The sequence below is a fragment of the Drosophila guanche genome, unplaced genomic scaffold (assembly GCF_900245975.1).
Source record: "Drosophila guanche unplaced genomic scaffold, DGUA_6, whole genome shotgun sequence".
Classification (NCBI taxonomy): domain Eukaryota; kingdom Metazoa; phylum Arthropoda; class Insecta; order Diptera; family Drosophilidae; genus Drosophila; species Drosophila guanche.
The window spans coordinates 2515915-2541022 of record NW_022995752.1 but is presented as its reverse complement, the minus strand read 5'-3'; the positions used below and the strand labels follow the sequence as shown (position 1 = coordinate 2541022).

The 25108-nt window shown below is 45.8% G+C and overlaps 4 protein-coding genes across 8 annotated transcripts; all 4 read right to left on the bottom strand.

Moving 5' to 3' along the window:
• Nucleotides 1-394: 394 nt before the first annotated feature.
• Nucleotides 395-2663, bottom strand: LOC117587941 (cuticle protein 7). Of its 2 annotated transcripts, XM_034278935.1 has the most exons (3): nucleotides 2422-2663; nucleotides 1967-2363; nucleotides 395-493 (listed from the first exon to the last, which is right to left on the bottom strand). In XM_034278935.1, exons 1-3 carry the CDS (start codon nucleotides 2431-2433, stop codon nucleotides 459-461), a joined length of 444 nt encoding a protein of 147 aa, XP_034134826.1. In that variant the 5' UTR covers nucleotides 2434-2663; the 3' UTR covers nucleotides 395-458. The 2 variants fall into 2 exon arrangements, with proteins under 2 accessions (XP_034134826.1, XP_034134825.1); XM_034278934.1 differs by lacking the exon at nucleotides 395-493 and having other exon boundaries at nucleotides 1768-2363.
• On the bottom strand, nucleotides 601-1377 carry LOC117587940. Its single transcript, XM_034278933.1, has one exon. The coding sequence runs from the start codon at nucleotides 1360-1362 to the stop codon at nucleotides 712-714; it is 651 nt and encodes a 216-aa protein (XP_034134824.1). The 5' UTR covers nucleotides 1363-1377; the 3' UTR covers nucleotides 601-711.
• Nucleotides 2664-2817: 154 nt separating the features above from the next.
• Nucleotides 2818-4674, bottom strand: LOC117587938 (protein Daple). The gene is made up of 4 exons (XM_034278929.1): nucleotides 4528-4674; nucleotides 4005-4456; nucleotides 3678-3947; nucleotides 2818-3613 (listed from the first exon to the last, which is right to left on the bottom strand). Exons 1-4 carry the CDS (start codon nucleotides 4580-4582, stop codon nucleotides 3494-3496), a joined length of 897 nt encoding a protein of 298 aa, XP_034134820.1. The 5' UTR covers nucleotides 4583-4674; the 3' UTR covers nucleotides 2818-3493.
• A 1351-nt stretch (nucleotides 4675-6025) lies between these two features.
• Nucleotides 6026-24470, bottom strand: LOC117587933 (solute carrier organic anion transporter family member 5A1). Of its 4 annotated transcripts, XM_034278922.1 has the most exons (9): nucleotides 24309-24470; nucleotides 22334-22539; nucleotides 12169-12566; nucleotides 9692-10665; nucleotides 8745-9629; nucleotides 8268-8682; nucleotides 8048-8199; nucleotides 7727-7856; nucleotides 6026-7670 (listed from the first exon to the last, which is right to left on the bottom strand). In XM_034278922.1, the coding sequence occupies exons 3-9, from the start codon at nucleotides 12432-12434 to the stop codon at nucleotides 6734-6736; spliced, it is 3759 nt and encodes a 1252-aa protein (XP_034134813.1). In that variant the 5' UTR covers nucleotides 12435-12566; nucleotides 22334-22539; nucleotides 24309-24470; the 3' UTR covers nucleotides 6026-6733. The 4 variants fall into 4 exon arrangements, with proteins under 4 accessions (XP_034134813.1, XP_034134816.1, XP_034134815.1 ...); XM_034278925.1 differs by lacking the exons at nucleotides 22334-22539; nucleotides 24309-24470 and adding an exon at nucleotides 21189-21198 and having other exon boundaries at nucleotides 12169-12262; XM_034278924.1 differs by lacking the exons at nucleotides 12169-12566; nucleotides 22334-22539; nucleotides 24309-24470 and adding an exon at nucleotides 15225-15245 and having other exon boundaries at nucleotides 9692-10538.
• Between the last annotated feature and the right edge of the window lie 638 nt (nucleotides 24471-25108).

The window sequence follows — 25108 nt, the reverse complement described above, 5'->3', positions numbered from 1 at the left end:
CATATCGGCATTATAATCACTGCTGGTTGCCGCTGCTTCCGTAATGCACATTCAAGCATTTCTACCCGCACTCGTCGATAGCAAACAAGTGATCTTTGCAGTCCAAGAAATGCCTTCCAAATCGATGCATCTGCTGGCACTTGGCACTTGGCTCTTGGCTCCAGCTCCACACACTCCGAACTCTGAACTCTGCACTCGCTGAGCATTTTTTTGGTTCTGCCGAAACGATGCCAACTGTTTGGGGAATTTATAATTTCTGGATTTTTGGCGACACTCTTATCATCTTCCAGTAGTCGATTACCTTATCAATTTTGGGTACATTTTTGTAGCCCACGTTCTTTGCAGATATTGCACATTTTTGGGCCTCGATTGTACCAGAAATCTGTTAGGTTTATCTGCCAACTGGAATGGTTTGAATATGAGCAAATATTTTGCATGTCTCAGATCGATATTTAAGATCAAAACAATGTGTCCATTGCAGGCATATAACTCTCTGAAAAAAGAGAAATAAAAGTTGGTTAAGAGAAGATCTTAGAATACTGCGGACGAAGAGATAGAGAGAGTCATAAATAAATTCCAAATAAATACAAAAAAGAACTCTAAATTCCAACTGCAATTTATTCATTTAAACATGCCTCAATTTGTACACTTACATTTAAGAATAAATAAAGAATAAATAAAGCAGAGAAGAGGAAAGTGAGGCAGATAAGTTCAACTCAGATTGGTCACACGACTTTGGAAGGGTCTGGCGCCGGCATAGACTTGTATTTTGGGATGCAAGCTCTGCTCATCCAATGGCTTGGCCTCCACAGCACCCTTGTCTTCCTCGGCATCGTAGAAGCTGCGCTTCTTCAACTTTTCCCAGTGACTGATTCTGATTAAGGGCTGAAGCTTACGCGCCGGCGGCACATTCACAGGGTCCCTGAATCTGGCTTGGGGTTGGGTATTTGCAGGCGTGGGTTGGGGTATACGAGAGCTGCCAGCCATGGCCACATCAATGGTATCCGTACCGCTCTGGGCGCTGGTCAGTCGTCGCAGCATCTCCTGGTAGTGTGGCTGATCCGCCGTAATGTACTCGGGCTCATCCTCCGGATTGAGTATCTGATAGTTGGGTGTGCCCAGCTCAAAGGTGGTAAAGTCGCCATGCTCCACTTTATTCTTCAGCTGACTGGCACTCCATCCGTACTGCTTGAGCGGCGCCATCCACTTGGTATCCGCCTCATCTGTGGCTGCCTGCGTGCCACGGCAGGAGCTGACAGCCATCAGCAGTGTGATCAGAAAAACTCGTGTCGGCAGCGGGTCAACCATTTTCGCACTGATGCTCCATTGATCTTTGGCAAGACCGTTAGCCGTTAGCAGCATCGTCGACGACCACAACGACGGCGACAACGACTGTAATTGGACGCCTACAACTGGGGGGGCAGGTACGTGAGATTAGAGGCAACTCTATGGGGCCGTGTCTCGTCTGCCAACGATAGCATTAGTTGACGCTTATCAACGCCCGAAACCCGAACCATGACACATCGTCGACGTTGCTTATGAGACATCACTCATAGCTCAACACCAAGAGAAGTTTCCCTCCACCCAACTAATCTAAACCTAATGTGAAACTTAATTTACCTACACTCACTCCCTCTCCCACTCCATCTCTCTCGCTTAATCACTAGGAACAAGTCGAAAGTCGAATATTTTTCTGTGTTCTTCTGGCGAACAGATTGAATGTGATGCATCTTTATAGGTAGACCGATGTATGTGTGTATGGTATTTACATATGTACGTACGAGCATGTATTAGAGTACAGGATAATGGCGTATATATAATTGAATTATGACATTTGTGCAGTTGGCTTTCCTTATGGGATCATGGAGAGGTGAGGCTATGCTGAGGGATGTAGTCAGTCGTAGGTGCGCGGCCCGGCCTCAGTACTTGTACTGAGCTGTGGGTCTGGAAACAGAGACATAATTACCTGGCGACAGCTCCTGCTTGATGAGTGCCTTGGGGGCGGCGTAGTGGACGAGCGGCGCAGCCACGAGCTTGGCGGCAATCAGCTTTTTGGGTGCCTCTGGCTGAGGGATCTTGATGTCGGTGGGCTCTCGGTGAACAATGGCCTCGAAGCCGTTGTGATCGTCCGCCTTGTACTGGACAATGCGACGATAGCCATCCGAGTCGATCAGCTCGTAGACGCCCTCCACTTTGTCATCCTTGCGCACCTCCTTTTGGCTCTTGATGTCCCCGGTGTGCGGGTCGTTGACCGACCAGTGGAATTCGTAGGCCACTGGTCCGTAGTCCGGCTCCGGCTGCAGTTCCAGGGCGTTGCCTAGGCTCAGAGTCAGAGCCAGGCCCAGGCAGAACAGAAAGCTCAACTAGAACGAAAGGACACACATTAGTAAGGACTGGATGCTGGATTGAAGTGCGACTTACTTTTCCCATCATTTGCTTTTTGGTCTGTGGTGGTGTTCTGAGAACTCTGGGACTAATGTAATGCACTCGACGGAGATCGGAATCGAAGTAATTAATCTATCGAGTCCTCGGGTCGTTTTATACTCAGCTCCATCCAGTCCAGCCCGACTTCTGCTTCAACTCCAACTCCAACTATGATGTGGCAATCCACCCAAATGGTTGGTGTGGCACGCGCCTCCGAGTGGAGCGCGCTCATTAAGTGAGCCCCGAAAAAAAATTATAATTAAACACGATACATGCAAAGTGCAGCGCCACAGCGACCCAGCCAGTGGTCTACATTGAGATGGAGCCAAGTGCCGGGCAACAGAACCAATATGCCCGAGCCGCAGGTGGAGATGTGATCTTTGGAGGTGTCGGTGCGTTAGTTAGTGCGCGTTGTGGTCCGTTAGTCGGTCCAACAAATGCGCAGATTAATTTATTTTGTCAATAATTTGCAACTCAAATACAGACCAGCCATTGGGCAACGTTGGCCCGCGACTCTGTGACTCTACATTAAGTCATAAAAAATAATTGTCATGTTTGTTTGATTGGAGAGCTGATGCGGGTTTGGGGCGGTGTGTGGGGGCATGGTGTGCTGTGGAACCTTCATGAATTACAGGACAGACGGGATCCTTTGATTGGGACACACACAGCAAGCATGTTGGATGCCATTAACAAATATTTTAATTAATCGCCATTAGAAATTGAACGGGGTTTACTTTTTGGCCTGCCACAGCCCCAAGTTATTCAGGTTGCTCTTATCTCAAAGCATTTGGATGTGGATTTGCATTTGGTTCAGCTGCAGATCGTGTTTGTCGAACCTTAAAAGCAATCTCTGGTATGTGCACTTGTTAGGCGTAACTTGCTCCGAATCTGGGTTAGACTTGCACTCTGTGGGGTCGGTTTTTCGGTCGGTCTTCGATCAGTTAGTTGTGGGCCGACTTGTCCATTTCCGTCCCCTGGTTGTCAATGTTTGGTTTATCGTGTCAGTTATTTCGGGCTATGGTTTGTCATCATTTGTGGCTTGTTTGTCGCTTAATAAGTCGTCCCCCTGCTATTCCTCATTGTTCTCCTCGCTCTCCTTCTCCAGCTTGGTACGCACTTTTAGCTGGCAACGAGATCGGAGTAGCTCCCGTCGCAGGCTATTGCTCTCCGTCTCGACAGTTTGGATCAGCTGGATGCGGGGATCAGTAAGCTAAAAGTCAAAATATCCCTCAGAACGTGCAGTTTCCACTTACGCTGTTGGTGAGAGCCGCTCGCTCCATGGTCTCGCCGTCGGCATCATCATCCTTCAAGCAGGACTCACAGCAGGAAGAGACCACATGCTGTCGATAGTTGCGACACACGTGAGGGGTAGTCGGATCTTCCGGTTGGTACTTGGGCGGAGGATCATCATCTAAGGCTGGAGCAGACTCATTATAGCCGGCCACTTCTACCGCTACTAGTTTCGCCTTTAGAGCAGCCACCTCTTCGCGCAGTGTTTGATTCTGTGTCTCCAGCAAGTCCACCTGGAAGGAGATTAGATGAAACTTCCGCTTCCTTTTTGGGTGCTGCAGGAACCTTACGCTGTCCAGCTCAAAGTCCATTTCATCGATGATGTCGTATGACTCATCCAGAGCTCTTTGGAGCTTCTCCACTTGTGCCTTCAGCTGCTCGATTTCGCTGCACTCGTTCTGTGCCGACAGCCGCTTCTCCAACATCATTCGCTGCTCTGTGTTCCGCTGATCCAAGGCGGATTTCATCACCAGACCCGTGAGAGTCTTCTGCCGCTTGAACATCTCCTCGAGTGCCTTGCAGCGCTTTAGCTTCTCCAGGTAGGCATCGTGCAGTTTGTTGTACTTCTTTTTGTGCAGCTGCAGGGTCTCCACCAGCTGATCGCGCTCCTCCTCCATCTGGAATGCCACAATCTTGGCCTGCACATCCACGGCTGCGCTCGTGTGGTGATCCGAGGACACTCGATTGAGGCGATGGCGTAGTAGAACATTCTCCTCCTCCAGTTTGAGACTACGTGCCTTTGCTGCAAAGAAAAATAATTAGATTTGCTGTTAAATGGGGCAGCCTTAATAGCAGGGGATTAAGTATACGCACCTGCGGCCAGCTCCGCATAGAGCACTTGCATGGCGGACGAGGATCGTTTCTCCATTTGTCTGTAAATACTTTTCAAGTGCGTCGTTCCCTGTAACAATTACTCAGCCACTAAGTTCTTCGTCCGCTCCAATGAGCGTTGAAAACAATAAAGATAAGATATCAGTATTGAGTGTTGCATGGTTGCCTCCCCTCCTTGTCGATAGGAACTTGAAGAAAATAAAAATAAATATTATAACTAAAATATTAAATAAAAAATTAATCCTATAAACATAACAAACTTAGTAGATATTACATTAAATTTAAATTATTTTTGAGTTTCAATAGTATAGCATGATGTTGCAGCCCTGGAAATACGGTATATTTTACGGTACAGTGCTGATTGGCTTGTGTCTTGGCTAAGTGGCGCCACCTGTCGTGTGGCGCCACTGAGTAGGTATTCAATTAATCGAAACGAAATATATACATTCCGATATTTACATAATTTCCACCAATCGATTTTGAATTTAAACCGACATTTTCGATATATGGAAATACAATCAATCATTTGTCTAGTACAATATATTATTTATTTCTTATGTTTTTGTGTGTTTCAGGAGTCTCATTGTTTTCATTTCATACACTTTATTTTTTATGGTTTAGTTTAGTTTAGTTTAGTTTACTCTTTCAATATTTTCGCTAAGTAAAAATATTTATACCTCAGCCTCCGCATAGATACGATTACTACAATCGATGTAGTATGCAGATGCAGATACTATAAGTAACTATATTCTGAAGATATAGTTTATTGTATACATAATATATCCAAGTCGAGACTCGCCTACGTCTTAGTCTTGGCGTAGTCTGTGGTATTAAAATCGCTTTTCAGTAATGTGACATACATTGATCTCAACATGAATTTTAGCTATTTTGTAGGTACATACTTATCAATGTAGAAGTGCTGCCCCATGCGGATGGCTGGGTGGCCGCTGGCTGGTGTATACATAGACTTAGTGGCTACTGCTAGGCTAACCTATAGATTGCATCACTTAGGGACTATTTTGGGGGAAGTGAACTCCAATTACTCCATTGAAGTTGGGATCTTATTTTATCTTTTTCTTAATCTTATGCTCTGTGTGTGTGTGTATATAATATATCCATGTGGATTTAATTGATATATTTTAAGGCATTATCGCATTTTTTAAAGTACGTCATTTCTGTTTAAAATCAAGACTCCTGCTTCCTACTCGTCTCGTCTTTGTCTACGTTTAAAACAGGGAATTCAGGAATTTACACTCAGTTTTTGTATACTTATGCCTAATCTAATCTCTAGCTAAACCATCTAGCTCCACACGATCCTCGATCCTCATCCACTCGTTCGAACCAACACTTTCCATTGTCCGTCCACAAAGATTCTCTAAATAAATGTGGTATTGCATAAGAATTACATTCAGCGTGTTTCCCTCGACCTTTACTCGTCTCTTCTCTCCTCTTGTTTTTCTAGACACTTTCGTTTCATTAATTGTTTTGTTTGTTGTTTTCCTATACTCACACATTGTTTCACAGCACAATTTCCATTGACAATTGTTTACACGTTCGTAGATTATTAAAACATTCAATTTTCTATTCATTTCTAACTTCACTTCACTTCTATTTACTGTCTCTGTATCTGTATCTCTATCCTTGTCCTTTCATTCTTTCAGTGCCTCAGTCTCAGTCAAAGCGTCTGTTTCCACTACGAAACCGAGATTCCACTACGTTCCAATCTTCCACTCTACAAAATACAATACAAAATATTCCTATCACAACGATCTACGTCCTACAATATGCTGCTACTTTGCTTACTATATCTCTATCTGTATCTATATCGGTATATCGCGGTATATCTGGTACCTATTCTAGTGCCTAGATCCATGGATCCATAAATATTATCTGCAATTGTGTCGAGCCTACCAACGTTGGTGAATCGAATGCGGATTACACTTGGATTTGAACACGTTGCTTGCACATATCAAAAGATTTCTATTGTTGTGGTTATTGGTTTGTCTACGAGGATAGTAGATTTGAACACTCGGTTGTAAGTACAATGAGCAGTTGCAGTTGGGGGCGCACACACAAAGAGGCCAAGGAGGTGCCTGGAATGGTGCCACTAGTGGTGTCGATATCCTAGATTATAGCTAACTGGGAGGGACATACACTAAGCACTCGGGAAGAAAAGGAACTACAGGAACTACAGCCGCATCGATGAGCGGTCCTCCTCCTCATCGTTGTCGTTGATGAGCTCGTTTCGGTCGTCGTCGATTTGAATCTTGTGGTGAGACGTATTCCGCGAGTGCTGCTGCTGATGCCCAGCTGCTCCTGCTCCTGCTCCTACTCCTACTCCTACTCCACCACGATTAACATTCGCAGCGGGCACAGCAGCAGCTACAGGCGCTGACACCTCTGGCAGCATTGTGTAGTTCAGATCCTTGGAGTTGGTGCGACGATGTCTTAGGACACTCAGTCCCGTCGTGGCTATTGGCTGCTCAACTGCTGGCTGTGGCGCGCCGCTGCTCGATGGAGCTGAACCAGTGGCCAATTTGGTGTTCAAGTCCTTGGAATTGTTACGCGAATGTCCACGCGAGCCAGAGCCGGCTTCCATCTCGTTTGAGTTCTTTAGCTTGCCACCCGTCTCGGCCACCACATTCTTGAGCACATTCACGTTCTTCTTGGGATTGTGGTGCGCATGGGGATGACGCAAAAAGTCCGCATCGAAGCGTATGTTGTTTGGCATGTAGATCTGATCGTAGCTGTGGTTTCGCGAGTGCTTCTTCACAAAATGGCCACAGCCGGTGGTCAACTCATCGTCGTCTTCCTCCTCGGCACAGTCCTGGGGCCGCAGCTGGTTCTGGATGAAGCGTATGGGCTGGCTATTGTCGTGCATATCCGTCGAGTGGTTGCGCGTGTGTGCCTGGAACTTTTTGAGATTCTTGTACTTGTTGCTGCTGCCACCACCGCTGGCCTCCTGTCCCGCGGCATCTGCAGGCTCGCTCGACGAGTTGTGATCCCTGGCAAAGCTCTTTATCATCTTCACATCACACGAGGCGCTGCGGAAATGTTTCTTGGACTTTGTCTGCGGCTGGTTGCACGTGTTCGTGGGCGGCACCACATGACCGCACTTGTCGTAGCTGCAAAGGATATAAATTATTAGTGGAGGGTTCTTTAAAGGAGTGTGTGGACTCACCAATAATCCATTTGCATAGTGCGTGAATCATTGCGCGAATGCCGCAATATATCTGTGGGTATAATCAGCTCTCCTGCACCGCCAACGAAGCCAGCGGCTGGCTCTGCACCAGACAGCTTCTCCTCAAAAACTGCAACACACAAATCAAAGGAAAATGAATGGGGATTCCATGACAAACACAAATGATAATGGGAATTAGACACTAATTACTCGTATTTCTAGATATTTTCACTCATTTTTACAGCCTTAAAATGTTTTAATTTATATGCCGCATGCTCCCATCAATCTTCTTGCTTCTCCTATGCCTAATTCTTCACTCACGTTTGTCCAGGCTAATGATGGAGCCAATGATGGGATCGCTGGCATTCAGCGGCTTGGTCTTCTCCAGGTGCTTGCGTCGTCGCACCAGCCACCAGTCCACGATGAAGATGAACAGAGCAACCAGCTTCACAGAGGCACAAAGACCCACATATCTGAGGAAAAGGGAATCAGTATTAATTACAATCGATTGCCTATGAGAGATCATGAGAGAGTCCCTTACTTGTAGCGAAACTTCTCAATGTCGTAGATGAGACAGCGACCGCCCTTCTCGCCGCACGAGGATTTCCACAGCAGGCAGGTCGAGTCGATGAGATTGCCAAAGAGAATCGGCGCTGGGATGTAGCCAAACAATCGAAAGATGACAAACTGCATGCCCAGGGCAAAGGAGCGCTCCTCCTCGGACACTGAGCGCAGGACGATCATGAGCAGCGGCATCTGCGTGGACGCCACCAGGAAGGTCATAAAGAAGAGCAGAATGAGGAACGGATAGATGGTGCGACAGGGCGTGGCACAGGGTCCCGCTGTGGCCACCGGCACCACAGTGACCTCGGCAAAGTCGTCTCTGGCGCTGAGAGCCTGTGCCTGGCTTCCGCCAGCGCCCCGATAAATGCTGCTCGAGATGTTGGCGTGAACACCTGCGCAAAGGAAAGCTAGAGATCATCCGAGAGAGAGACAGATCTTTCGGTGGATTACTCACATGCACAGTTGGTGTAGTTGGAGCTGGAGGAGAAGGCCGTGCAGCCGGCGTGGCAGGGACTGAAATAGGTCAGTCCATTGTTGCCGCAGACGGGCTCCACCTCGCTGGTGAGGCACTCGCAGCCAAAGTTACAGGCGGCCGTGAGATTCACCTGGAAGGGTTGCTCCAGCGTGGAGCCACCCTTGTTGCTGGTGTAGTAGGGGATCGTGGTGCCGGCCATCTTCAGGTTGTCGCAGCCCAAAAAGAACAGCATCGCGTAGCAGGCGAGGCAAATCACGTTCGTGATCAACACGAACTGGACGGCGCCCTTGGGCTTCAGCTGGAATCGCTTCAATATGCAGCCGCCGAGAAAGATGCCAATGCAGGCGCCGGGCACGGCTATCGAGCCCGTGAAAATGTTCGCCTGGCTCTTGCCGAGACTGAACTGCGTCTCCAGGTACTTGGGCAGGAAGACCACAAATCCGGAGACGATCATCAGCTCCATGCAGGCGCCCAGGCAGGTTACAATGTACACGGGATTCTTCACCAGCCGCAGCATCGACTTGGGTATGTCCTTGATGTCCTTTCCGTAGCCAGTGTCCACCTTTGGGGGCAACTGCTGCTGCTCCTCCTTGCTTGTGACGGCCACAATCTCCACCTTCTTCACCACCTTCCCGAGCTCATCGGTGGCCACCACAGCACCACCACCACCCACGCCGACACCGCCAGCCACCACGGAATTGTTGGGCAGCACAGGCTGGACAACGCTGCTCTTGCGAATCTTCTTCTTTTCGCGTGCGAGCACCTTGGGGAAGGAGAAGAACGGCACGGCCACCACCAGAAGGATGACGCCGCACAGCAGGAAGCCACCCCACCAGAGGCCAACCCATCGACGGTCGCCAGGAGCTGCAAGAGATAATGTGAAGATTAGAAAATCTGAGCACTTCGGAGCAGGATTGAATACTCACTGATCGATATGGTGGCAGAGGTGAGCGAGTCCATGTGAAAGGAGAGCAGATAGGCGCCCAGAAGGAAGCCCACGACGGGCCCAAAGGCGCCCATGCTGTACATGCAACCGATGTACATCGAAGAGCTCTCGGTGCGCACGTGATCGTCCACGTAGGTAGTGCCCAGGGTGAAGAGCGGACTGCCGCCGCAGCCGAGCAGAAGTTGGGCCAGAACGAAGAGCAGCACAGGCCCCGTGGTGGAGGCCTTGCCCTCCAGGCAGTTGTCCTCGCGCAACGTGTGAGGTGCTAGCGGCTGGTTGGAGAGACCGCTGGAGAGGCGACCCAGATCCATGTCCTGGTCACGCACCAGCGCACTGCGGCATATGTTGTCGCTGGTCTGGTTCAGGATGGCAATGCCCGGATTGGCCTCTCCTGTGAAGTGTGGCACCATAAAAACCAGCGAGCCAATGCCCATGATGACGGCGCCGATGCCGATCCACACGGGAATGTGTCGACGGCTGCCCAGGTAGCTGACAAAGATGACTGTTATGACGTTGCCGATCTCGTAGCTGGAGGCAATCAGGCCAGAGTAGCTGGAGGGTATCTCGAAGCGCTTCTCGATGGTCGTGATCACAGAGTTTATGTAGCCCGAGCTGAGCGCCTGCTGCATCATGACCAGGAGGGACAACAGCAGCACAAAGATTTTGATGCGAGCGAATCTCTGAATGCCACTCGGCCGGCAGTTGAGTATGCCGCAATCGCCGGAGCTGAACTGCTCCTCGTCGTAGTCCTCCTCCTCATCCGCCGGACACTTGCCCGCCGACGCCTGGCGACTGTGGCACTTGACCATCACACTACTGTCCGCCGTGGCAGCAGCAGCCGTACCACTTGTGGGTGGCAACTGTGTTTCCCCCAGTGCCGCGTCTATGCTGCTGTCATCGCCGCTGTTCGTCTCAGAGTAGAGTCCGGTCATCTGGTACATTGATTCCTGCCGCCTGAAATGGAGATTGCAAAATTGTGCTGTTGAGATCCTTAGACTTGGTCAAAGATTTTCTTTTCTTTGATTTCTTGCATTTTTCTGATTTTTTACTGGGGTTTTTGATGCTGCGCTTTTGGCCAAAACGAATTAGAGTTTGTGTGCGTGTGTCTGGGCGAGTGTCTTTATGTTGTCTAAACTGGAATTCCAAATTTGTATGCAGTGACTGAAAAGTGTGAATTATATTACGATTACTAAACCCAAGTATACCAGACCAGCCCCAAGATTGCTGTTGCTACCATAAACAGTTCCCAAAGTGCTGGAGGTTCCCTCTTCTTGAATCCTTGCAAATCGATTGATTTTGAAACTCTAAAAGCCTGCAAGTATCTTCGTTTATCCTTAGTGTATTGAAAGCCTCGACCTTCCTGCCTGCGCTCATTCATTCCCCTCATTTCTTGCCTTGCAAAAAACATTTTCTGTGAGGCCTACGGCATTCGGCTGTCTGTCTGTCTGTCCGTCTATAAGCCGGCCTAGAACTTGGCGACGGCCACGGACGGTCCAAGGCCGCTGGAGGGCGAGGACATCTCGCCTTGCCCTACCATTATATTCCATCACCCCACATTCAATGTCAAGCACTTTGGGCTTCTGGCCAAGACACATACAGCACAGCACACGCTTCTGCCCCGCTGCCTGCCTCCTTCTCCTTCTCTGCCTCTGCTGTTTGTTGTTTGGCTTGGCAGCAGCTACTGTAACCACAAAATTCGCTCTACTCTGACGCTGCCTCTGACGCTGAGTCTTACTCTTCCTCTCAATGGTTGGTTGTGCCACTGGGTCTGGTGTGTTCCCGTTCTCCTTCCGGTTATGGTTTTGGAGTTCCTTCGTCTGGCAGTGCACGCGGATGACTGCGGCGCCATCGAGTGAATCCAACTCGAAGCTCACGTGCTGCTCTCACCCTGGACTTGTTTGTCACGCTTTCCCTTGTGGGTTGGGGGAGTGGAGCGGAGCCGAGGAGGTGGGTGCTGGGATGGGTGGTGAATATTTCAAACTTGACCGACTGCCACGACTACTCATCGTAATCGCCTCTTATCGATTGAATTTCGAAACGAAAGGCGCTGCAGTCTTATGAATTATTAAGCCTTAAACCAACACCAGACATCCCTCCGCAGACCCTTCCACAGTCCCGGCTCTTGCCACGTGTCACTCTCTAGACGTGGTGCAAGACCCCCCGCACCACTCTAAACGTGCCTGGCTCCTGCTACGTGCCACAACGAGTAGGAGGACAAATTCTGCTGCCGCCCCCAGGCTAATTGTCGATATGGAGTATCGCTCTTCGCTTTTGTTTGTTGTATCACCCTCCGTAGGTTCTCCACCTCTCCTCGGGGAAAGTGTCAATTTATGTAAATAGTTTTCCCTTTCCATTGCAAGCTACAAATTACGTGGCTAATGTCTCTCTGCCTCTGTCTCCGCTTCTAGTTCTACTTCTGGCAATTGCAACCGATTGGATTTCGTTTCGTTTCCTCACCTGTGACCTTTGCGATGTGTCGTGCTGGCATCGCTGGCATTGCTGTTGGAGCTGTGGATGTTGCTGCCGCCGGCAGTGGCAGTGGCAGTGGTGCCTGTGGCTGTGGCTGTGCCTGTGGCATTGGCGGTGCCTGTTCCCGTGACAGTCGCCGTGGCAACAACTGCTCCTGTGGCCTGTGGTGTGTCGCAGGACTCCTCCTCAAAGGAGGGATTCGTATACTGTTCGATATGCTGGGCCCCGGTTCCGGATGAGCGTTGCGTCGACATTCTGTTGTAGCATTTATCAGTGACCAGCACTCAGGAGGGGTCACAATTCGTTCATTCGTTCAATCAATCAATCAAACAATAATCCTTATCCATGCGGCTCCTTAAGACTCTGAGCCGACAGTGAGGCATAGCCTGGAAAAAAGAATTAAGAAGAGAAATTGACTTTAACTTGTGTCCAACTTCGGTGGCCCCCTGCCCCACACCACTTGCCACACTTGTCTGCCATTAGGGACTTTCACACACACACACAGAAAATTCACTCTCCGAGTTGATGACGCCGCCGATTACTTCCTGAACGAAGCTCCAACGCCCCATTGGTGGCACATGCACTAATTGCTCCCTAAGCCACCGCAATTAAAGTCAGTGTGCAACATGCCACAGCCACAGCCACAACCACTTCCACTGACTAAGGCAAAAAGAAAGATGACTACGGCATGCCCCTCGACATCTGTCCGCCCCTTCACTTCCCTCTGCTGGCTGTTCAGACTTCCGCTGAAGGATAAGAAGGATGCTTGTCGCCGGCGTCTTCTATTAAAAAGCTTGCCACACACAGACAGACAGACGGAGAGAGGACACATGCCACCAAGCCAACATGCAACCGATGGAATACGAGTGCATGTGTGCTGGGGGTAGGCCTTAGAAGAGTTGCAACAGTGACGCGAGCAGGAAGGATAGAGATACACCGTGACACGACCAGGCACGGACAACACTACATCTTAAAGATACATTTCTGCCTTCCTCCCTCTCAGAAAGTGTGTGAGAGCCAGCAGTTGCTCGCTTAACCAGCAGGCTTAAGGATTTTCCATTCACTAATATATTTTAGGTACACATTAAATATGCAGCAGCAACAAAAGCAACAATAGGAACAACAACAACACTTGAACACGCCCCCACACACGCACCCTTCAAAGGGAAGAGCGAAATAGAGGAAAAGGGCAGCAGGGCGGCAGTGCGGTCGGTAATATATCGATTTCCCCAGCGGCTCAAAAGGAAAAATATGAAAATCATCAACAAAAGAAGGCTAATGCTCGTGATTGTGATCCTTTCTGCTGCCTCCTTCAAGGGACTCTTCCTCCGAGTCCCCTCTCCAGTACTGCCTTTTCCTCCCTCCTTTTGTTCCCTTGGGAACCTCAGCAAATGGCAACTAATACGAGGATTTACTTGGTGGATGACCGCTTAAGTGTGATTTAGTTGCTTCAATCAGTGGGTTTACCCATTGGTTCTCGGCGTTCCGGTGCACTTCTGGCTGCTCGCCCTCTGCCTCTGCCTCTGCCTCTACCTCTAATCAATTACTCCTCCTGCTTCGGGGTCTCCTGATTCTGGGGTTCCTGCTGCTGCCCATTGGGTGGTTTGGATGACCCACAAATGTTGCAGCTTATTGCTTTCATGTTCTACATTTTTGAACATTTTGTGTGTGTGTGTTCGCCTTTTATTCAGTTTTTGGTGTCACACAGATGCTGCCACAGCCACAGATACTGACACTGCCACTGCGCCTCTCTGTTCAACTCCGCCTGTTCCATGGATAAAAGAGGATACCCAGATGGATGATGAAATAGCCAATTTGTTGTGGCCTTATTTTATGGCCATTTCTTTGGCCAATTGCCAAAACATACAAAATGTTGTCCCACTCTCCACCCAACCCATGTTCCAGTTGCTGCAGTCAGCAGATGGTTGAATGTAGGAAATGGATCAGATCGAAACAGATGATTCGTGTAGATCCATTCGCAATTAGAGAACACAAAAACTGAGCCAGGAAATGTAGCTTGTTTTTTGTTGGATTATCTTATCCAACAGATCACTAATATGTATATTCCATGGAGTGTAGACCACTCGCAATCGTAATTGACCATAAAAACACAAATCGAATCCATTTCTCGACTCTCGAGTGAAGCCTCTCTTGGGCATGAATTGCACGAATGAAAGTTAATTAAAGGCCCACATCCGCGACATGGACGCGGTAACCCTTGGGATGAGGGGATAATCGACAGTACACACACAGAGAGAGAGAGAGAGAGAGAGAGCAAAAAACAACACTGAAATATTACATAATCGCTTGCAGTTGGGTTCCGAATATTGGACACCATTTATGAAATATGTTTTCCAGCTGTTGTTGTTGTTGTGGCAACAGGATGGAGGAATGGGGCTGGATGGGGGTACTGGACATTGTCCGAATGAGTTCGGCGAAAGCAGAAAGACCAAGTGTAGTGGGAAAACCTTTTTAAAATTAATATTTTTTTTTTACATATCGAGTAGCTTTGAGTGGCAGAGTGACAGCAGGTGCACGTTGCATAAGCTTAGGCATGTGGCAAGGGATTGAAGGATATTAAAATTAAATGCCGCTGCACGAGTAGATCCGGAACAATTACCGATTACTCCATTCAGTAACTCAATTTACACTCGTTTCTGGTACTTCCAAATAAGTTCATTATAATTCCAAGTGCGTGGCCTGATTATAAACATTTTTTATGGTGCACCTGTTTGATCTTGATCGTTGGATCATTTGAAGTTAGTTCCTCGATCACGAACCCTTCGGTGGGTTATTCCACTTCCAACCACGTCTGCTGATGATGATGATGCAGATCACGTCTCTGTGTCTCTCTCTCTTTCTGTGGCTTTGTCTTTGTCTCTATCTCTTCGGGAGGGAGCGGGGAGGCAGAACATTGAACCCCCAAGAAGCAGAGAGAAGCTTAGCGTAGCTGTGCTGGAAGCAGGACGGACGGGGATTCTGAGCAATGGCTGATGTAATTAAATGAGACAATGCGAAAGTCAACAAGTGCCAACACTGCTCCAAGCAGCAGCAGCAGCAGCAGCAGCAGCTTGGAGGCAGGCCAATGACAGAATCACAAGTGCAAAGCCACAAACACGATTTATTTCTGGCTGATTCTTGTCAAAAAAAAATGTGCTTAACAAAAAATGGTAAAGGTCAGTCAAGTAGTCGTCAACCCAACGAGGCTCGAAAGTAGCAGCAGCAGAAGCAGCAGCCTGTTTGTTGTCTAAGCCAAATAAAGTAAACTCGTTTCGCGTCAAGTTGAAACGAGAGTCGAGAGGAGACATTTTGGCTTTTTGCATGTGTCACCACTCCTGTCTACCTCTCTCTCTCTCTCTCTCTGTCTCTCTCTGTCTGTGTATCTCTCTGGCAGTGTTTTGTTTCTCGTTCCTTCTTTGGTTTTTATTGTTCATTCGTTCATTTTTAGAATCTTAATGGAACTTTTGCGAGGAAAACAATCAAAAGTACATACGAGCGAATGGAAAGTGAATACATTGTGCATTGCCATATACGAATACAAAAACAATAAAAACTGCATGCACAGATACTGATACAGATACAAACATGGAGCTATATATACATGTGTGATATCTTATGCACCTCGCTCCCATACAGGAAGTTAAGTTTGAAAAACGAGTTTCTTTCTTTGTTTGTTTTGCCTTTTTCTTTGCCGATTTCTGTGTTAGTAGATAAAAGATACAAAGATACTTTCCAGCCCATTGCAAAAACTTGTATCAATAATAATTAATTTACGCCGAAACATTACTTTGCACTGTTCCTTCCTCTTGCTTCAGCTGATAACAGACGGAGATGTGTTGTTCCCCCACTGATAAGCGAGAGAGCAGCGAGGGACTTGCAAATAAAAGCTAGTCAAGAATGGAGATACATTCTGTCAACTTTCAAGTATTTTCTTGAGGTTTTCCCCCGTGGAACGCAACGGAACAGTGCTAGAACTAGAGCGGCAGAGAGTCAATTATGATGAAACACCCAAGAGCCATGGCAACAAGCCTGATAACACTGCGGACATCTACGAGTATCTCGCGGAAACAAACAACTAGATTTGCCATGCCCTCAGTGGAAGGTAGAGGCTACTCCCACAAGAGGGAGCGGGGGCTGGGCTCCACTTCTCTTGTATGAGCAGCTGTTTAATGTTTGTTTGACATTGGATTCTGATAATCTCCCAAGGATAGAGCCAGACCCAACGCCATCAAATTGAAACCGCAACCGGAAAGCCCATAAACTTACGACGCGGGAAATAAAGAAATATTCTGCTTAATTAGTCCGAAATTCTACCTGGTTTCATTTGACAAAATATTTTCAGAGAGGTTGCAGCAAAATTATGATCTCAAATGCACGCTTGAATGCAGACAACAACAAACAAATTCCCAATAGACAGACAACTGAGGCTGAGGTCTGAACTGATCAGAGGCCGCTGATCTGAGAGGTTTGTACTCGTCGAGTGACTTGGAATGACGCCGGGAGATAAGGCACACTGAAGGCACTCGCAGCTTCTTCTTTCCTTTGCATTAAATAATTCAGAAATTGTAGAAAACGAGATTATTCAGATGCTTGCCGCTTGACCCTCTGACCCACATTCATACCGAATGTACACTTTACGTAATATTATTATTGTTTACTACGCACCGAGTATGTTTCCCTTACGAGTAAATAAATAAACACCCGACAATTTGACGTCTTTTGTGGTTATTTGAGATCGCAGGCGAAATAATTCCAGGCAGTAGGAGAGGGAAGCTTAAACCCTTTTATCGTTGTTTCTTTACTCGTTGGCGAGCGCTCCTTCTCCTCGTACTCCCTATTTGCACTCTCGTTATATTTTTTGTATCGCTAGTAAGCTCTCGCTTGCACTCTTTCTACATATATTCCCCAAATAAAATCTCTGTTGCTTCTCCTCATTCATGAATATAATACTCAAGTCAACCCATTCCCTGGGGAATCTTCTTTAGCTGTATCAGCATACAATGGGGTTTTGTTCTCTTCTTTGGGTGTTCTTTGGGGCCACTCAACTGCAGCTCTCAAGTTTCCTAAGCCCCCAGCGATGCAACTCGAATGCTTTTCGTGTAATTATTTGGCTTTTGGAATTCGACAAACTCGTTTTAAGCTTTTTTGTTTTAAATTACTTTGCACTGGAGCTGGGGCTGAGACTTGGGCTGGGTTTTGGCCTGAATTTAAGGCGCTTCCATGACGTGCTAGCCATCGCCATCCACCCACCCAGTTGCCTCCCCAAGCACAACAAAACACCGAAAAAGTGGTGCGAGTGTGAGTTAGATGGAGTGGATCGGATTACTACGAGTACTCACAGCAGAGTCTTGTCAGAGATTCAGCAACGGCACAGCGGAGCAACGGAGTGGCAAATAATCCTCTTAGTAGTCATTGCAGTTGACTGGGGGAGCGGGTGCAGAGTTTGGCTTTTACGAGTAGAGCGGGTTTATTTGTTTTTGAATGGAACCTGCAACTGAAACTGAAACTGGAACTGCGAAAGCGACACATTTGCCATCCATTGTTGGCTGCAGCTTTTAATTGCAACACAAAAGTCCACAAAAGTCACATGTCACCGAACGAGCGAGAGACCCCGAGAATTGCTCAAGATCTTAGCCCCCTTACACACATCACACACGCAAGGTGGCCCCTGGTGGCATCTGAATCATCTCGATAATTTGGAGAGTTCGCTGATCTTGCCTCTTTGTGTGTTTCTCCTCCTCGGAGAATGATGACCTCGATTATAATCAAGCCAGGGTACAGTTTAACCTCTCTCACAGTCATCCAACTGCATGCCCTGCTGCAATTGATCGATTCACGATCACGAGTCACAGTCCCCGCAAGAGTCAAAGACAAAGAGCGATTCTTGTATACGGACAATAAGAAAATTGCACTGATAATTGCGGTACCGCTGCACGGTCGCTCGCCGGACAGTGCACGACTTCGATGGATAGGAATATGGCTGACAGCATTTCAAGTGGGTGTGTTGCCGGGCTCTCACTCACCCTCTGCAAACCGGTATCTCAAGATAGACCTGCTGCATTTGTATCTCTGTATCTATGTCTATTTCTCATTGGTCACTTCTCATGCATTGGTTGGACTCGTTGAACCGGCTGTAGCTCTGTGAAGGCCATGCAAACGCAAACAGGGGACACAACTTCGCAACAAATTGACACAATTAAATCCCAACGAAAACATAAACATAGTTCATCAACTCAGAAGCAGAATGTTTCAGATTACAGGCACTTGGAGGTAGATACTCAAGTCAAGTCTTAGCCTTGTAGAAACATTCTGAAGTAGTTATAATTCTTTAGGAGTACCGTAATGAATTGGTTTGACCTCTCCTATCTGACTGCCAGAGCTGCGCTCTAGATATGAATCAATGATGCGATGGCATAGAAAATGCATCGATTGCTGCCCAGATTCTATTTCTGATTCTTTGCCCTCCCACAGATTGCACTTTGACGTCACTGCCTGGCTGTTGGATAATAATTTAGAGACACAAAGACGCACATGCCCGTACTCTACCTAGAAAAAAATTGTTTATCTGTACCTATGTTTGCTCGACTAAAAACTTTCAGCAGCTGATAAAACAAAAGACACACTCGCCACAGAGAGAGAGAGAAAAGGGAATGTGGGGAGACTGTGAGGTAGGGAAATGAATATATGGCCAGCAGAAATTTTAAGCCACAAGCAAACAAAAACAGTTATTATTACGGCAGCATTTGGCTGAAATGATTTTACGTAGCACTTGGAATTATAATCTAAAGCTTGGCCATATTCTGCCTGCCATCCCCTATGCCCCTACCCCGTATGCACATGAGTATCTTTGTCACCAGACAGGCCTGCATTTGACGCATGTTTGGTAATTATACAATAAAGACTAGAGACCCGGAGAGAATCATTTACAAAGAAAACACAAACAAAAAACAGAAGCCAGAAGCCGTACGTCTATGAATGTGAGTATCTTAGATAAAGATAAAGATAAACACAAGCAATGCATTGGCATGAATAAAATATATAATTAGATTTTTAGTTGGAAAGGTAAATTCCAATAAAAGAGGAGCAGCGTAACACAGCAGTTGGCTATCGACTGGCCGTACATGTTGTCAAAATATGATATACACACGAGTATCCATCGCTGGAGGCAAAATAGTGGCATTTATTAAATGTCCAACGCATCCAATCGAACGAAAATAACTCGTGTCGGGAGGTGGGAGACACTGAGAGGTGGACGGGCGTGGGGAGTGGGGAGCGACTTGGCAACGCAACGCGCTTCTGCTTGGCGATTAAAAATAGTGTTTTACCAACAAACAATCATGGCCACATCTATTAGATGCTGTGCTGCTCCCCACCAAATGAAATGAATGTTTATTCAAGAAACAACGAGTCAAGGAGCTGATAATGAAGTCAAATCAACGGAGCACACAACCCAGAAATCCACACAGAGATCCACAATCTAGTAGTTTGGGATAGAGATGGGATCATGCACAGAGCTTTACATTCGGTTTGTTTGTTTTGTCTCTTTGTGTGTTTAACTTCAACCCAGAGGGACTTAATATAGGCACAGACTTTGGATTGAGATTAACAAGAAAAGAAGCCTACGTCCCACACAGAAATCAAGCCAAAGCAAACTCTATTTATGAAAACTCGAGCAGGAGGAGGCGGAGGGCCAGAACTGCAGAAGAACACCAAGAAACGGGACCATAAGATCTTTGTAAATTTATGTAAAATTTGTATAAATTATTTACGAAACATTCCCGATAAGGAACTAAGTTTCGACTCCATTCAGTTTTCTCTCCATATATTTTATTTGGTGAAAAAGAAAGTAAATTAAGTGTGGCCCAAAATTAACACATGAATATTCCATTTAATATTCCACTCGCATCAGCTGGAGAGAGGCATCCCCACAAATTGCATTTAGAGAGAGAGAGAGAGAGGAGTGTAATTAGAGGTAGGGGGGAGGTAAACTTTAATTTGCGTGTGCATTCGGGGCACAAACACCCATCAAAAGTGACCCAAAAAACGCCAACATGCGATAAAAGTCGGGAGCAAAGGAAAACTAATTCCAAAATAACAGGAAAAGATGAAAAAGCGCACAGAAAAAAATTAAATAAATAGGTGAATGAGTGATCGAGAGTATGAATGGATGAAATCAGAGTGAATCGGTGTACGAGTACATGAATGGGGGGTGGCCCTAAGCCTCGCACTGTGTTCATCGCAACTTGAAAATGTTAAAATTTGTCGTGTTTTTTTCTAAATTCACGCAAAGGGCTAGGGCTATTATTGTTGTATGGCTGAAATTTGTATAATTCCTCATTGTTGTGTGTTTACAAAAAAAAGTCGCGGCGCGCTTTCTCTCGCCTGAGAATGAGAAACGAAAACAAAAGTCGCCGCCGAGTGAAGATTATGAGAAATTTCGGGTCTGTGTTTTTTTGCCTATACAACAAGTCGAAACACCCAAAAAAACTGGAATCAGTTGGCGTGACTTTTCTTTCCCATTCCTCCAAATGGAGCGCACACTTCTCCTCTCCAATACCCCCAAATCCCTGAAATTTTAGCAGAAATTCCTATAGCACATAGCACATCGGAACGAACGCATTTGTTCCGGATTTAAGTGTAAACATTTTGCAAACCTATTTGTTGTTTAGAGTTCTCCTTTGTGCTTGTTTCTCTTACTTTTTTATGTGCTTTTAATTGCCACTTTGAGGGTGGTGTGGGTTGGGGGAGATGTTTTTTAAGTGTTTCCCCCACTGAGTGGGGTTGTGCTCCCTGATAGCCGAAGCTACTTTCAATCATCAGTGCCGGGAAATCAAAGTTCCAGCCTAAACAAACATTTAGTTCTGGGAAAACTGGGAAAAACTATAACTTCAGCACGTTTTCTGCTGACTGGCGGGGGCAAAACTTAATTGAAATTTAAATGTTGCATTAATTTAGAGACGAGAAAAGGGTTCGGGAAACCGATTTTCAAGTTTTTATAATTATGTAACTGCTGCTGCTGCTCCGATTATGAAAACATTTCCGCAAATGTATGCACATGTGTATGTGTGTTTGGGTTTTTAATGAATTAATGAAACTCAAAGCAAAGTTCGCTCAAAGCCGTAATTGGACAATAGATGAAAACTCATTCGATGATTACACACAAAAACAGAAAACAAATCGAACAAACGTTATAGTAAATGAAGGCAGAGCGTTAGATGAAGAGATTGGGAAACCAAATGAAAAGTTTTAATGACTGTGACTGACACTGCCATCTACTACTCCACACACTGTGCCCTGTGCAAAACAATTGACAGGCAAAAGACAGCAACAAAAAGAGAGAACTTTGGATGGGAAGTTGATTGCAAAAAAAACTAGAGAGTTCCCCCACCAAACAGGAACTGAGGAACCGATGATAGGAATGCCCTTTGTTCAATCGTTTCTAGGGCAAAGCCTTGAATTCATCCGTTTACTCTTCAAAAAAAAAAGAGACCTTTGAGCCATGAAACCCATTTAGATCCTATATCCTTTGACCATGTTAATGCACTTCCTTCCGCTCTGTTCTCTGCTAACCTTCTGTATAAAACCCAATATACCCTCTTGGGCAAGGGCATCTCCAAGCGCAACACACAAATCAAATCAAATCGAATCGAACTTTTGCCTCTGGCTAAAGTCGGAAAGGTTGAACGCCCTCGACACGGGAAACTTTTGGCGAGGAGTAAGAAGTCCTTAAATCGTTCCAAATTGCTGTTGTTTTAATCGATTTTTCACACATTTTTCGCCAGTGTGAAAAAGTTATCCACTCCATCCAACTACATCCCACTGGCCCTATTCCTACAATATCTCTGTTGGGGTCGATATTGGGTTGCATTTTCAGGTTTTTGGGTTTTTTTCAACAGTTGCTTGTTTTTTTTGGGACTTTGATTGATATTGTGTGACATACTCTCGGATTCAAATTCAATTTTCGTCATACACAGTTACTGGTACGTTTTTTTTAGAGAGCTGTCACGTAATATTCAATCTGTGGCCCATTGAAATGCTCGCGACATGGTTTCGTAGGCCATGTGTGTGGGAAGTTTTCAGTAACTTTTCAGATCTGTTGACAATCTAAGCCCCGTAAATGAATGAAGCAAATATGAACAATTTGAGCACTCACCTTCAACTTGCAGTCCGTCCTTCCTTCCTCTATCAAGCGTTCGAACAGCTGCTGCACACTATTCAAATGTTCTTCTCAACTTTTCATTCGATCGGATTGTTCATTGAGATTCTTGCGCACATTCAGACATTTGTAAACCCAAAATTTCGGCAAGATTCTGCTTTTTCATTATTTTATAAAATTTTTTCTGTGATTTTCTTTTGCTGCTGCAAATAAATGAACGAATTAAGTTATTTATTTCATTTTCCTTCGATCAAACAAACACCTCGCGATCTTTCGCTCCGAGTATGTTCGCGAGAGGTAAGGCAGTCCAAAACTACGACCCATGTGCGATTACCTTGAGAACGGCACTGCCTTACCTTCCATTTACCTGCCTATCTTTCTCTCTATTTTGCGCGAAAGACTTGCTTGAATGAATAAGTCGAGCATGCGAGAGAGGCAGAGAGAGAGAGAGAACAGGTTTACGTTTTCTTAATACTGGCAGGCACCGTTAGGGAGAGCGAGAGGCGGCTGCTTGATTATGTTGATGCTTTGTTATAGTTATTGCTGTCTTTTTCCTTTGCATTGGGTTACGTGCGAAGATTTGGCAAGCAGCGGCCCACCAGCAGCTAATTGTGGCTGCACACACAGACACAAAACACAAAGGTAAAGGGAACTACAAAGAGAGAGAGAGGGGCGGGGGAGAGCGCCAGCCAAGCGCAAGAAATGGAACAAGCCATACGAGCACCCGTATGGGAATTATGTACACATCAAGGTGCAATCAAATCAAAAGCTACATATGTAGTATATTTCCTGATCAGCAATAGTTTCCATTAGAAAGTCTATCTTTTTGTTGTTTGTAGAATATCCAGAAAAGATGAGGTGTAGAAACCAGTTTGGAGCTGAGCTAATCTGGAACTGTTGGCAGTTTATCAAAAATACGACTGGAAAACAGTTAATTTCACAGCTTCTGTGAGTCATTTGAAGGGGATATTATAGAAGACCAGAAAGAATTATGGCTCGATATTGGAATCATTGGAAAAAGTGTCTGCACTTTCCATTAGCACTTCACTGTATATTCTCCCCCTTCGTTGTCAAAAATCGCACATGGAATACGAATATATAAATGTATTGTAGGTACTTGTGTCAATTGCAGGTACTTGGCGTGCGTTTTGCTTATGAATTCGGTCGGTCGGGTCGATTCGATGGGTCTGGCACTGAACGATTATGCAAAAATAAATCAATTGAGAAACAACAAGAACGCCACACAGACAGAGGGGAAGATGGGTGAAGGGGCTAGGGGGAGGAGACTGTAACAAGTGCCTTCGTTTGCCTCCTGGAAATACAGGGTGCTGTGCTCTGGACTAGTGTAACTGTTGCTTGAGATATATTAGAGCAACCAAAGAGTCACCATGTCACACACACACACCTACGCCACCTACACACACGTCCACATGTAGAGCAAAACGAGACTGTGGCTGCGGCAGGGGGGCGAAAAAGGACAGACAAAATAAGACACGTCGAGACATGCACGGCACAGATGTCCCAAGAAGCGTGAGTGTGGGGAGGGGAGACATAGACAGAGACGGCAAATAAGACACACTTAAACAGTCTCTTTTCTAAGCAGATTAAACGTGCGAAATCACCTTGCTTTCGTTCATATTTGTCTTTTTCTTTTTCACCTGTCTCTGCTGATTTCTGCAGCATTTATTTTATTCTTCTTTGATTTCAATGTTGTTTTGGCTGCACGTGTATTTGTATGTGTAACTGCAGTTGCATCACTTGCCCCGTCTCTTTCTAGCACTTTTCCAGGGCCTTTCTTTTGTTCACTTTTCGCGTAATAAACTATAATTTACTTTGCATTTGTAACATTGATAGCGCACTGAGCTTGGTTTTGTTGCTATTTGTGTTTGTTGTTGTTTGTTGGCGTGGGTGAGTGACCGACCCCGTTAATTGCACACGATTCTTCCCGTAATTCCACACACCCGCAACTTACTTTTATTAATTTAGTTCCTTTTAGTTAAAGCCACGTTTTAATTATTGTAAAATCAATTCTTACACATGCATCGCGAAGGGGGGCCTGTATTTTTTCGAAACCACGGTTATTTTCGTGCGACACTCTTTTCCCGTTGCGACCGTTTTTGCATGTTTTTGTTTTTTGATTGTGTTTGATTTTGTTTTTTTCTTATTTCCGGAAAGATGAACGAAAAGGTAAGGACAACAAGCGTAACGATCAAAAAAATTGTCAAAATCAAGTACAAACCCCACCTCAATTACCAATATACCTTTCGGAAAGCTTTTAAAATTTTTAGCACTCACAGCTCATTTTTGCGTTGCAAGTATGAGCTATTATCGAAAGCTGTAACTGAATGGTATTTTTCTAAGACATTTTTCGGTATATTTTGGGTCGTAAATTTCCCGTCCGTTTAATCCGTTTAATCATAACGCTACATTTTTGGTCGAGCGAATTTGGGATGATAAAAATCATGCTTGTTTTTTGTTCGACAGAAAAGTACTCAGATCAGAAGAAAATATACCAGAAAATCAACCAAACTGATACTCCCATCTCGAACGAAATATATATTTCTATCTTCTGTTGACAAAAATCGAAGCGAACAATTGAAACAGCTCAAAACGGCTTCAAAAGAGCATTAGATGAAGAATTTAAAATAAATAAATATGGCATTTACTTACTTAGTTAAGCCCCTTAGTAAAGCAGTGACCACAATTGCCAATTCACAATGGGAACTGTTGGCGCGAAATTCAAACTAATATCATGTAATTCTCGTTTATTTT

What these genes read in the sequence shown, in the direction of transcription:
- LOC117587933 (XM_034278922.1), bottom strand. Translation starts at nt 12,434, where the DNA reads ATGTCGACGCAACGCTCATCCGGAACCGGGGCCCAGCATATCGAACAG. An exon ending in CTCTGCCACCATATCGATCA is followed by an intron (nt 9,630 to 9,691) that starts GTGAGTATTCAA and finishes TATCTCTTGCAG; the next exon opens with CTCCTGGCGACCGTCGATGG. An exon ending in ACTATGCAAATGGATTATTG is followed by an intron (nt 7,671 to 7,726) that starts GTGAGTCCACAC and finishes TATCCTTTGCAG; the next exon opens with CTACGACAAGTGCGGTCATG.
- LOC117587940 (XM_034278933.1), bottom strand. Translation starts at nt 1,362, where the DNA reads ATGCTGCTAACGGCTAACGGTCTTGCCAAAGATCAATGGAGCATCAGT.
- LOC117587938 (XM_034278929.1), bottom strand. Translation starts at nt 4,582, where the DNA reads ATGGAGAAACGATCCTCGTCCGCCATGCAAGTGCTCTATGCGGAGCTG. An exon ending in TGGACTTTGAGCTGGACAGC is followed by an intron (nt 3,948 to 4,004) that starts GTAAGGTTCCTG and finishes ATCTCCTTCCAG; the next exon opens with GTGGACTTGCTGGAGACACA. An exon ending in GAGCGGCTCTCACCAACAGC is followed by an intron (nt 3,614 to 3,677) that starts GTAAGTGGAAAC and finishes CCCCGCATCCAG; the next exon opens with CTGATCCAAACTGTCGAGAC.